The 12,816-nt window shown below is 37.1% G+C and overlaps 1 protein-coding gene across 5 annotated transcripts in view; it reads right to left on the bottom strand.

The window, feature by feature from the left end:
* Positions 1 to 12,816, bottom strand: part of CFAP54 (cilia and flagella associated protein 54) — a 307,349-nt gene that overhangs the window by 57,139 nt on the left and 237,394 nt on the right. For 4 of the 5 annotated variants that reach the window (XM_086712592.1, XM_086712589.1, XM_086712590.1 and 1 more), the window contains 2 exons: positions 4,801 to 4,974; positions 3,043 to 3,263 (listed from right to left, as the gene is read on the bottom strand). In XM_086712592.1, the coding sequence (XP_086568718.1) occupies positions 3,043 to 3,263; positions 4,801 to 4,974 (395 nt within the window). Of the gene's footprint in view, positions 1 to 3,042; positions 3,264 to 4,800; positions 4,975 to 12,816 lie in introns of those variants that run through there. The other variant, XM_086712591.1, reaches the window with a different exon arrangement.

The following is a 12,816-nucleotide window of genomic DNA, read 5'->3' on the forward strand; positions in this document are numbered from 1 at the left end:
AAAAGAAAAAATATGTCATGACTGAAAGGTAATATTAAAGATGCAAACTTTTCAGAAATGTCTAGAGACTATCATAAAAGGATATTATAAGCCAGAATCCTCACCTGTTGGCACTATGATACTAAAAGCATGACCAAAATGACCAATAAAGAAGACTGTTAAGTTTGAATAATCATTTAAAAGTGCTAAACTAACATTAATTCTGTCAGGCAGTTCACCAAAAAATTAGGTAATTGTTTCAAAAAACAATTTCTCATATTTTTTTCATATCTGAGTACTCTTCAGAGGTACAACTATTTAACAGACAACTATTTTAGCAAAGAATTCATATTTAGTAACTAAACAGAGAAAACTAATAAGCAATATTTACTGTTTCAATACATAGCATTTACCAACATGATGGTCTAATAATGGTAAACTATAACAAAAGTCAATGTCAAGATAGGCATTTAATTTTCCATTATCTTTAAAAAAATAAAATCTAGTTGCTCATGGAATTAATTATATATGCTAACTGATGGACTATACACTGAATATTTTTTTTAAATTTTTTTTCAACGTTTATTTATTTTTGGGACAGAGAGAGACAGAGCATGAATGGGGGAGGGGGCAGAGAGAGAGGGAGACACAGAATCGGAAACAGGCTTCAGGCTCTGAGCCATCAGCCAAGAGCCTGACGCGGGGCTCGAACTCACGGACCGCGAGATCGTGACCTGGCTGAAGTCGGACGCTTAACCGACTGCGCCACCCAGGCGCCCCTACACTGAATATTTTTGATATGTCTGATCTTTTCTTTGAAAGGAACGAAAGCCCTATCAGGAGAACTCTTGTTTGCCACAGTCCCGTAAACAACAAATCACTTTACTAGTCAAATATTTGACCTTACCACACAGTCTAAATGTGAATAACTTAGCATTGTGCATAATTTTAATCATATTCTTTTTTCTTGGAATTTTTAATGTAATTTGTTTGGCACCTTTGTTTTGCCATCACAAAGTGTCAATAGACCTTACAACATGTAGACATGTACAACTGAGAAGCATGTCACCTAGCAATGATCACTCTGGAAAGATACCTACTTTTTGGGGGGAGGAAAAGCGGGATTAAGTATCAAATTATGGGAAGAGTTTGATTGAAATAGCCTCCTGAGTGATTAAAAGCTCAAAAATGCTATTATAAAAATCAGCCAAGCTTGCAGTTTATTTTTTTTTAAATCCAAAGGCTCTATGCTCGTTAGCTGTCTACCCCAGTGAAACGAACACATGATTAGGTGGCCTGCACCTGTCAGGCAAGTGACAATGATCTCCAGAGCTGATTATTCTGGGAGAATGTTACACTAATTATATTTAAAAAAAAAAAAAAAAAGGACAAGCAAACAGGGTACAACAATCTTTGATAACACTGCTGCCATTAGACAGGTCACGTGTACTTACAATGTATTCAAGGTTGTATGCTTGGAGCATCATGCTTAGGAAATGGGAACTTGTGGGCTGCCCTTACTGGTAAAGTACTCAAGTAGAGCCCCTTTCAGACAATATTTAAGAAGCCACACCTATTATTTTCCAGACTCTTACAAAATATTCACAAGAACACATTCACTAAAACTGTAGTTCTCAACCTTCTCATTCTCTGCCTTCTATGCCAAAACACCGGAGGCATCTGGGACACATGGCAGTAATCCTCAAATGTAGTCACAGTTTACCGAGGGGTGAAGCAGGATCTGGTGTTCGATGGAAATGATTTCATCCCACTCCTGTTGCTTCCTTCCCTGCAGAGGGCTGGACATTAACAGTATGTTCCTGGCCTTTCTGCCTCCTGTCACTCTCCTCCCCTGGAGAGCTACTTGACCGGTGAATTTGGGAAAAAAGAAATTTTGGATATGCACAGTTATGCTGGTTATTCTTGGGAGAGAATGGTTTATAGGGAGTGAATGTTCTCTGCTCCTTCATGCAACAGATTTTAAAGGGGTATGTGTCCACACAGATTTTAAGGGGGCCTGTAATGACCAAATCAACCAACCAAACAAACAAATGTAGCTGGATTGGTAAAATCTGTCTACTTTCCTATTCACTATTAGGAAGGCCACTTACCAGTAAATATAAACCACATCCAACAATATCAACTTTATGACTCATAAGAATAGGTATTTTTTAATCTCAAGCTCTTACTCTTTTATTTTTCAAGTGATTTATAATCTGGGAGGAAACAGGGGTGTTGAGTATTGGGCATGCCAATACCCCAGTATCTGGAAACTAATTTAAGGGGCGCCTGGGTGGCGCAGTCGGTTGAGCGTCCGACTTCAGCCAGGTCACGATCTCGCGGTCCGTGAGTTCGAGCCCCGCGTCGGGCTCTGGGCTGATGGCTCAGAGCCTGGAGCCTGTTTCCGATTCTGTGTCTCCCTCTCTCTCTGCCCCTCCCCCGTTCATGCTCTGTCTCTCTCTGTCCCAAAAATAAATAAACGTTAAAAAATCCTCCCCTGGGGGTGCCTGGGTGGCTTAGTTGGTTAAGCATCTACCTCTTGGTTTCGGCTCAGGTCATATTCTCATGGTTTGTGGGTTTGAGCCCATATTGGGCTCCACTATGACAGTGCAGAGCCTGCCTAAGATTCTCTCTCCCTCTCTCCCTGCCCCTACCCCATTCTCTCTCTCTCTCTCAAAATAAATAAATAAACTTAAAAAAATTATTATTGTCTACCCAATAACCTAGCTTTACTTTAGGTTCTCAATTTGGAAGAAATAACACTTTCAGGTCACTTCTCTGGGACAGACATATGGACATGTCTGGTACGGGCAAGTGTATAATCACAAAAATGGAGGCACTATATGGTGAAGTCCAAAGTCAAGATAATTGAAAATAAATGACTGATATTTTTTGTTTGGAAAGAATTCTATGCAAATGACTTACTTTATTCATTTCACAAATACATATTGGAAATTTACAATACACTGTGCCCACTTAAACTTTCTCAAATGTGCTTCCTTCAGAAATATAACAGTGATTCCAAGAAGTTTTATAAAAATACATAATGTTTGAAAACAGTACCTTGACTGAGTTATATAAGGTTTTTTCTGAGAAAAATGTAGTTTCCACTCCTTGACATAGTTCTTTTGGAAATTCATCAATACAAGAGGAAGAATACAGCTGTAAAAATCTTTTAAGGAAAAAATGCATTTCCTTTTGGCGCAATATCAGCCCAGAGTTGAAAAGGGATGTGAGAAGTGTATCATCTGGCAAAGAAATTCCAGATCCTGGCTTTGGAGATGCTTAGGGAAGAAAAATAATGTAGAGTCGCATTAGATAATACAATAGTCTCAGTATTGTTGGTATTTGCTCATTAGCCACTATCCCTGGAAATCACATCACCTCAGCTAGTGGCTGCCAATGTAATTCCTCCACTTTTAAGCTTACATGCTAATGGGATTGCTTCTTGCCATAGGAATGAAAGAAAATCTCAGAAGGGTGTGAGGATATTGCTTGAAGTTCTAAGGCTTGACAATGCGAAAACATTCTATCTAGTTGTCTTCTTTGGGACTCACTTCAAAAACAGATCTTAAAGCAAGAATTGAGTTGTGTGCAATTTATTTGACAAGTGATCTCAAGGAGCATAAGTGAAAGAACAAACAAAGTGTGATGGAGAAAAGAGCCAATGAGAGTAAGTTAATGAATGGGCTGCAGTTGTGGACAATGAGGGCTCAGTCCTGCTGAGGGCCTTCTGGAAAATAACATGTAGAATTGTCTGGGACTGGGAAGCTGGAACGGTTGCTACCATTCCCTACCTCATTAGTTGAAGGTTACTCCCAGACGTGCGGAATCCCCGGCACTCTGGGCTGTCCTGATAGTGGGCTGGGCGAGTCTCAGTAGGTTCAGAAAAAGCCCAGAGCAGAAAAGCAGTAAAATGTGGGTGCTGGATGTGGCAAGGGCCAGCAGGTGAATTCAGAGGTGAGCCGGGCTGATGTGGGGCAGGCGTTGCCAGGGTGTGCTGCACTGGCTCACTTCCGCATCCTTTGTCACTGAACTTCTCTTCCTCTTGCCCCTCTTGTGATGCACTCCCCTGACACTTCCTGGGTGCTTTTCTATCCCACTGCTAGTCCCTGACAACTGTGCTGAGACACTCCGAGGCAGCCTATTTGCTCTGCTGGCTCCTCCATCCCTGGGCCCTGACATGGGTCAAATTGTCTTTTCCGCCTGTTTGCGCTGATGAACAACACTAAATCACCAATGTCATTGCCACAGAAAAAACACAACATACATTGTCACAAACACAATAAGGACTGACGTGAAGTAGATTATACCAGTTTTTCTGGATGCTCTTCTGACAGCATTAGATGATACAACAACAACAAAAAAACTAAACAAAACAGTGCAATGAAGTTAAGTATCCTATCTGAAGCATGAATCTCTTCTCTTGTACATACTGAATACGGAAACATTCTCTCCTTAAAGCCAAAATTTTATCGTGTTCATTTCCTAAGCTGTCACATTACTATCACTCTGATTCTCGACTGTTTTGAGCCATGGGCCACATTGGCACTCTTGGGAAGCCCCTGGATGCCTCTTTATAATAACATTTTTAAATACATCAAATAAATAAAATACATAGAATGTCAAAGGAAGTCAGTTACATTGGAATACTATTCTGCCCAAAGATCTGTGTATCCCAGCTTAAGATCCGCTAAAATTTTCATCTTCTGATGAGAGTTCACTCAAAAAGATGTCAAAAGTACTTTACAATTCTAAGAAACACGACTTGAACAAGAACTGGAAAGGAATGTGTTCTTTCTTAACACATCAAAAACCTACCTAGCAATTTGCTCATATTATTAATCCTTTGCAGATGAATATAGTAGCGCAGTAGAAGAATCCACGTAATATCCACTTTAGTCGGAGTCTTTTTTCTAGCATCTGTGTTGTCACACATGCCATCATTTTGATAAGAAAATGTACAGGCAGTCTGGAACACCACTTGGTAGTTATCTGCAAGTAAATAATAATAATAATAATAATAATAATAATAATAAGTGAAAAAAGTTTTTAAGACAAATACTATGCTTTCCTTGAAAAATAACCATATGTAAAAAAAAAAAAAAAAAAAAAAGCAGAACCCATTAAGGAAAGATTGACACATGGGACTACATTCCCATTAAAAAACATTTTTGGGGGCGCCTGGGTGGCGCAGTCGGTTAAGCGTCCGACTTCAGCCAGGTCACGATCTCGCGGTCCGTGAGTTCGAGCCCCGCGTCGGGCTCTGGGCTGATGGCTCAGAGCCTGGAGCCTGTTTCCGATTCTGTGTCTCCCTCTCTCTCTGCCCCTCCCCCGTTCATGCTCTGTTTCTCTCTGTCCCAAAAATAAAAAATAAAAAATGTTAAAAAAAAAAAAAAAAAAAAAAAAAAAAAACAACATTTTTGTATCATAAAAGACACCAAATGCAAAGTTACAAGACAAACCATTGACTGAGAAAAAATATTTATAACATGTATGAATTGTTTTTCTTGGGACACCTGAGTGGCTCAGTCAGTTAAGTGTCCCACTCTTGATTTTGGTTCAGGTCATGATATCATAGTTCATGAGATTGAGCCCTCTTTGGGCTCTCAGCTGACAATGCAGAGCCTGCTTGGGATTCTTTTTTCTCTCACCCTCTCTCGCTGCCCCCATGTGGCACGTGCATGCATGTACATGCACACACACACACAGTTTCTCTCTCTCTCTCCCAAAATAAATAAATAAACATTTTAAAAATGATCTGTTTTTTTCTCAAATATGTATAGCACCTTGCACCAATCAATTAAAAAAAAAATCAAAGAGTCCAACAGAAAAGTGGGCAAAGAAATTCAGCAGTCAACTCCTAGAAAAGGAGACTCAAATAGCCAAAATTTTAACATCACTAAAAATCAGAAAAATGCAAATTAAAGTGAAATACCATTTCCCATCTCTCCCTCGGTAGTTGATAGATATTAAAATCTGAAATAATAAATATTGATAACGGTGTGAGGAAACCAGGATTCTTATATACGACTTGCGAGGGCAACTTCTTGGGAAAGCAGTTTGGCAGGATCTATTACAACTGAAAATGTGGATACTCATGTAAGTGTACGAGGACTCTTGTGTAAGACATTCATGACAACATTGTTGTAATATCAAAAAAAATGGAAATTGGAAAAATGAACAGAAGTCTATTCATTTGATGGCATGAAAAATGAATGAATTAGATTGATAGAGCAAAAAGTATTGTGTAGTATCTCAGTTCAAGTTCCAGATGTACTTCTCACTACTGTGTGATTTGACCCTCTCTGCTCCTTAGGTCTCTCTGGGTTTTTGACTTCCTGGGTTTTAATCTTCTCATCTTTAAAATGGGCATGATGAGGGTGCTCCTGGGTTGATCTTCACAATGTATACCAAGTTAAGAAGCAGGTGATACATAGAGTATACTACCATGTGCATACATTTGAAAAAAAAACCAATGAAATATTTTGTATTATTTATGTACACACACACACACACACACACACAGATATATATATATATATATATATATATATATATATATATATATATATTAGTATTTTATTAGGGTTGTGGTTGCCTCTGGGAAGGAAGGGAGGAAAGATGAACAGAATTTTTTATGGTTAATGGTCTATGTATGTTTCCTTGAATAATAAGATGAACCCCCATGTACTTACCACCCAGTTTATCAAACAATATTCTCAGTACTTTTGAAGTACTATGTAAACCTTTCTCTAATCCCATTTCCTTCCTTCTTTCCTGCCTTCCTTCCTTCTTTTGTTTCTATCTCACATAAATTTTTTTGTTTGCAACCTTGTGTGCTAAGGTACACTTGCTAGTAACTTACTTTTAAAAAGTTCCCCAAAAGAGGGGCGCCTACCATTTGAGTCCTTACAAGGCCCTCATGCTTGACTGACTATCCAGCTCATTTTTCCTAAAATCTATAAAGGCTTTGTTCTACTGCTTTCTAGTGTCTGTCATTGCTGGTGCAAAGCCCGATGCTAGTCAGATGTTTATTACTCTGTATTTGACCATCTTCCCTATTCTGTAATGTTTTAATGAACTCCTCATTATTTGTGGTGATTTAAAATTTCATTTTGCATCTAGGCCTAGATCTTTTCATTCACACTGCTTTTGGAACATAGAACGCCTTTTTGGTGTGAACCCTCGTCTCTCCTTTTGGTCTTGCAAAATATTCTTATATTTATTTCTTTGATGAAATAAATATAAGAACATACTGATTCTCTCAACTTGCTCTCTTTCTGCCTTTCCCTCTCCCTTTCTCTCTCACTCCACATATTTGGGCGCTTGATTTACAACAGATGTGATGCAGCAATGTTGTGAAGGAGGTTTGTCTCCTCAATACATGATTCCGGGTTAATTGTATATCATATGGAAAAAAAATTAATCTTGACTTTGGCCTCACACCATACACAAGAATAGATTCTAGGTGAATTACAGATCTATATGTGAAAAGTAAATAAAAAAAAAAGATGGTTAAGATAGGAGGGTATCTTTATAATTTTTGCAAATAAAAAGATTTCTAAAACTGAACACATAAAGTAGAAACCATAAAAGAAAACATTTATAAATTGGACGACATTAAAATTATGAACTTTGTATAATCAAAAGATACCACTAGCAGAATGAAAAGGCGAAACACAGGAGGGGTAAAAGATATTTCCAATACATATAATCTATAAAATGGTCATATCCAGAATCTCTCCATATTTCTAAAAAGAAAGACTGAAAACCCCCACGGAAACTGGGCATTATTCTTGAATAAGGAGTTCCCAAAAAGACTAAGCAAAAGCCAATACTGTATATAATAGTGCCCTACAATTGTAGTCATCAGGGTAAACTTCAAATTCAAACCCCTTTGGGAAACTTCTTGGTAGTATTCACTAAAGTTGAAAAAATACATATCTATTAACCAGCAGTTCTACTCCTTGGTATATACATAAAAATGTGTACAGGGATGCCTGGCACAGGCAGTCAGTTAAGTGCCTGACTTTGGCTCTGGTCATGATCTCGCAGTTCATGAGTTTGAGCCCCGTATTGGGCTCTGTGCAGACAGCTCAGAGCCTGGAGCCTGCCTTGGATTCTGTGTCTCCCTCTTTCTCTGCCCCTCCCCCGCTTGCACTTTGTCTCTCATTCTCTCTTTCAAAAATAAACAAACTAAATTTAATTAATTAATTAATTAAGAAAATTTTTAAATGTGTGCTTTGTGCACAAAAATGTAATGTACAAGCATATTCATGGAAGCATTGTTCATGATAACCCCCAAATGTTTATCAACAGTAGAATGGATAATGAATTGTTATTATGTCCATCAAGAATGAACTACACAAATATAGTGTTGAACGAAAGAAGACAGAGACAGAAGAATATAGACTATATAATTTCACTTACACAGAATCAAAAGCTGGCAAAACTAATCCATCTGTTATAAATTAGAAAGCAGGAAGGTTAAGATGTGTTAACCTTACTGTGGTAATCATCCATAATGTGTACATGTATAAATCATTACATGGTATACATTAAACTTACACAATGTTACATGTCAATTATATCTCAATAAAGCTGGAAAAAAAGAGGGTTGGTAGGCAATGGTAGGGGGGATGATGTAGACTTCTGGATTATTGGATTTGTTCTATTTTTGACCCATGATGGTTGTATAGGTATTTCCTTTAGGATGTTGAATCAAGTTGTATCTTCATGATTTGTGTCATTTTCCATATTTATGTTATAATACAATAAAATAATTTTGTGGTGACTTCCAGCAAATGTATCCTTATCCTTATACTATTGGCATGTATCCTTCTCCTGGAAATCATCCCAAACAACACAAAACACAGGTAACAAAAACACAGATTCTATTTTCAGTAAATCAGGGAAGAGCTAAGACCCGAAACCACAAGTTGTATGGAATCATGCCCAAAGTAGCTGTCACCAAGTAGAGGATGCAATGGAGACAGAGGATAACACCTGAGATATAAATCTCAGAAAGAAATAGCAATGCATGCTTCTTGATAGTGAGGTGCACATTTTTAAAACAGTATTACGGTGCCTGCTAAGTTGAGGCATCTTAAGACCCATGGTTCACAGTTTAAAGAAAAAGGAACAAAATTTTGAACGTGTATGTGGTAAGCTCTTTAAAAGTCAAAAAAATTCTTTGTTATAGCTTTTCAAACTACTAACGAAAAAATCAGTGAAGCATCATATAGAGTAGGTTATCACATTGTGCTGGCTACGGAAATGCACACAAAGCCTACAGACTAATAAGTTGCCACAGTTGAATACATGTCCTGAAGTCTAAGACCAAAACGTCCTGTTTGCAACAATCTCCACTGGTTGAAAAGTCAGTAAACAAATTCTAGCACTTTCCAATAATAAAATGACTTGTTGAATTAAAGATGTAGCTGCAGGGGCTCCTGGGTGACTCAGTCAGTTAAGCATCTGACTCTTGATTTGGGCTGAGGTCATGAACTCATGGTCGTGAGACGGAGCCCTGCATCGGGCCCCATGCTGAGCATAGAGCCTGCTTCAGATTCTCTCTCCCCCTCTGCTCCCCTCTCGTTCTCTCTCAAAATAAATAGGCAAACAAACAAATAAATAAATAAAAATAGATGTCGCTGCAAACATGAAGACTCTATTAACAGCTCCTCTGCACGGTTGTACTTTTGCCTTGCACATGCTCAAATCTACAGACATTGCTGGACATGTAGTTTTGGTTCTATTTGACAGCATCGGCACCCACTGTTCAAAGATCTCCTTGTATGTGAATGATGAGCAGTAATGCAAGTGAAATGTGCAGTGTTGAATAGTCTTTCTGAATCCAGTGGTTGATCCTGGAATAACCGTGTTGATGTTTGCACTGACGGTGCAAAAGCAACAGTAAATAAAACGGCGGTGCCTTAGCACGAACCTAGGAAGGCATTGACACCAAACGTACTAGTAGTTCTTGCATTTTTCATTGCCATGCACTCATTGTAAAATGAACAAGTTAATTAAAGTGCCAGTTTCACTTAAGAATATCCCTGATAAAGCAGTAAAATTAATGTTATTAACTACTGACCCCGAGTACCCGTCTTTTTCACATTCTGTGTGATAACATGGGAAACACACATCAAATATTTCTGCTTCATACTGAAGCGCAATGGCTGTGTTGAGGAAAAGCACTTCTGTGATTACGTTGCAAACGGAATGCACTGCTCCACCCCCCACCCCTGCAGCCCACCCACTGAACAACTGAGGAGACAAACTGCTTTCAGACTTAAGTATGTGGCAAACGCTTTCTCACAAATAAAAGTAGTAGGTCTTCAAGGAAAACAACGGACAGTATTTGCTGCCAATGATAAAATTCAAAATTTTCAGTAAAAACAGAGAGTTTTGGAAAATTTGTATATGCCACCATGGGCTTCCCAGTGTTTAGACTTTTCTCATACGAATGGCGGTGATATTTTAAAATTTTGATTTTTAAAAATTGTCCAGTGAATTGCACCAACATTTGGAAGTTCTACATAACCCAGGAGTCACTATTTTCCAAGTGTCTAATACACGGTGTAACAAAATCATGCCTGAGTAAAAGATCCATTCAAGCTGAAAGACTAATGTGTTTTAATGTAACAGGGTACAAAAAGTTCAGTGATACTGCTTCAGAGTCTACATCGGAACTAACCTTTAAGAAACTACCACTTACCCAGGGTTGGTTTGGGACCAAAGAAGAATATCCACAATTATCTGAAAAGGCTCCTAAAATAATCCTCCATTTTCTGTCTACATATCTGTGTGAGGCTAGGTTTTCTTCACATATTTCAACCAAAATATTACCCTATAACAGACTGACTGCAGAAGGAGGTGTAAGAGTCTAGCTATCTTTAATTATGCCAGACACTAAAGAGATTTTTAGTGTTCTTCATGGTAACTTGCAATGGATTTATTACTATTCTTTTAAAATTAATCAATATGATGGGTATTGAAGAGGGCATCTTTTGGGTTGAGCACTGGGTGTTGTATGGAAACCAATTTGACAATAAATTTCATATATTAAAAAAATATAAATAGAAAAATAATCAATAAACTTTAATTTTTCAGTCTTAATTTCTTTTCTTTTGTTCATATAACACAAAGATTTTTATTTCTATAGTATAGATTCCCAAATTGAGATTAGTGGGTCAAAGGTGGTGTTTACCATTTTAACAGCTTTTGCCTGATTAATTCCCAAAAGGGGTTATTACATATTACTAATTACTACATAAAGATTATATATCCCTGTCAGTCTTAATTTCTAATGTAACTTTATTTCTTCTATAATAATAGATTTGCCTAATTGTTATATAATGTAATTTGAAGGAAATTTGAAGTAAATTACATTTTTCTCCAAAATTATATATTCTACATAGTTTTTCAAATTTATTTGCTTAGAGCTAAACAAAAAACTCTAATAATTTAATTTCTCCATATCAGTGATTACTTTTGTCTTATCATTTATCATTTGTGGGGTTCTTTTTTTACTGTAATTTTCCTAAATAACTTTGCTAATAGTTTATTGTTTTTTTTCCTGCAATTACAACTTTATTTTATTGTTTTTTTCCTAATTTATTACATACATCTTGTAAAATGATACAAAATAATGCCAAAGTTACCTTTCATGTCAATTAGTTAAAATTGTTTAGCCAGTTGCCTATTGCTAAAAAAACCCAAGGATCAAGTTTTAAAACAAAGAAAACCCAATTCTGTGTTCTATTTAAGAGGCATATTTAAAATAAGATTATTGAGAAGGTTGAAAATAAAAGAATGGGCAAATGTGTCCTAGAAAAATGTAAACAAACAAACAAAAGGAACATTTGTGAACCTACTATCAGACAAGCTAGCATTCTGGCCAAAAAGCACCAAGTGAAACAAAAGTGGAGCCTTTATAATGTTACAGGGTCTAATTCACAATAAAGATATGAGGTAGCTCAGTCTAATCCACAATAAAGGTAGCTCAGTCAGTTAGGCATCCAATTCTTGGTTTCTGCTCAGGTCACAATCTTGAAGTTTGTAAGTTCAAGCCCCGTATCAGGCTGTGTGCTAACAGTGCAGAGCCTGCTTGGGATTCTCTCTCTCCCTCGCTCTCTGTTCCTCCCCTGCTTGTGTTCTCACTCTCAAAAGAAATAAATAAACTTTATATATATATATATATATATATATATATATATATATATATATATATATAATTTAAATAGAATATTCATACCTTAAGTAACAGTTGCAACAATTAAAAAAAATACTATAGCTATAAGACAAGAGATAAAATGATAGTAATAGTAGGAGACTTCTATTCACCTTTTCCAGGGGTTGTCAAACTATAGTTCATGGGCCAAATCAGGCCTATCCATGTTAATGTATGGCCCATGAGCTAAGAATGGTTTTCATACTTTTAAGTGGCTGAAAAAAAGCAGAAGAAGAAAAATATTTTGTGACATGTCAAAGTTTTATGAAATTCAAACATCAGTGTCCATAACTACGTGTCAGTGGAACACAGCCACGTCCATTCGTTTACATCCTGCCTGTGGTGCCTTTCACATCATGGTAGCAGAGTTGACTGCTTGCAACAGAGACGACAAAGCCTAAAATATTTACTATCAGTCCCTTTACAGAAAACGTGTACTGACCCAGACTTTGTTTACGAAAAATCAAGTGGAAAAAACAATTGGAAGATAATAAAGTAATAGAGAGTCATCAATAGCCTCCATACACAAAAACAACAACCAGTAGAAATTCAATGAAAAAATTTTACAGTGCCAATAAAAAGTTTAACTATTTAGAAAT

This window comes from Puma concolor, chromosome B4 (assembly GCF_028749965.1).
Source record: "Puma concolor isolate L17-30 chromosome B4, mPumCon1.1.hap2, whole genome shotgun sequence".
Classification (NCBI taxonomy): domain Eukaryota; kingdom Metazoa; phylum Chordata; class Mammalia; order Carnivora; family Felidae; genus Puma; species Puma concolor.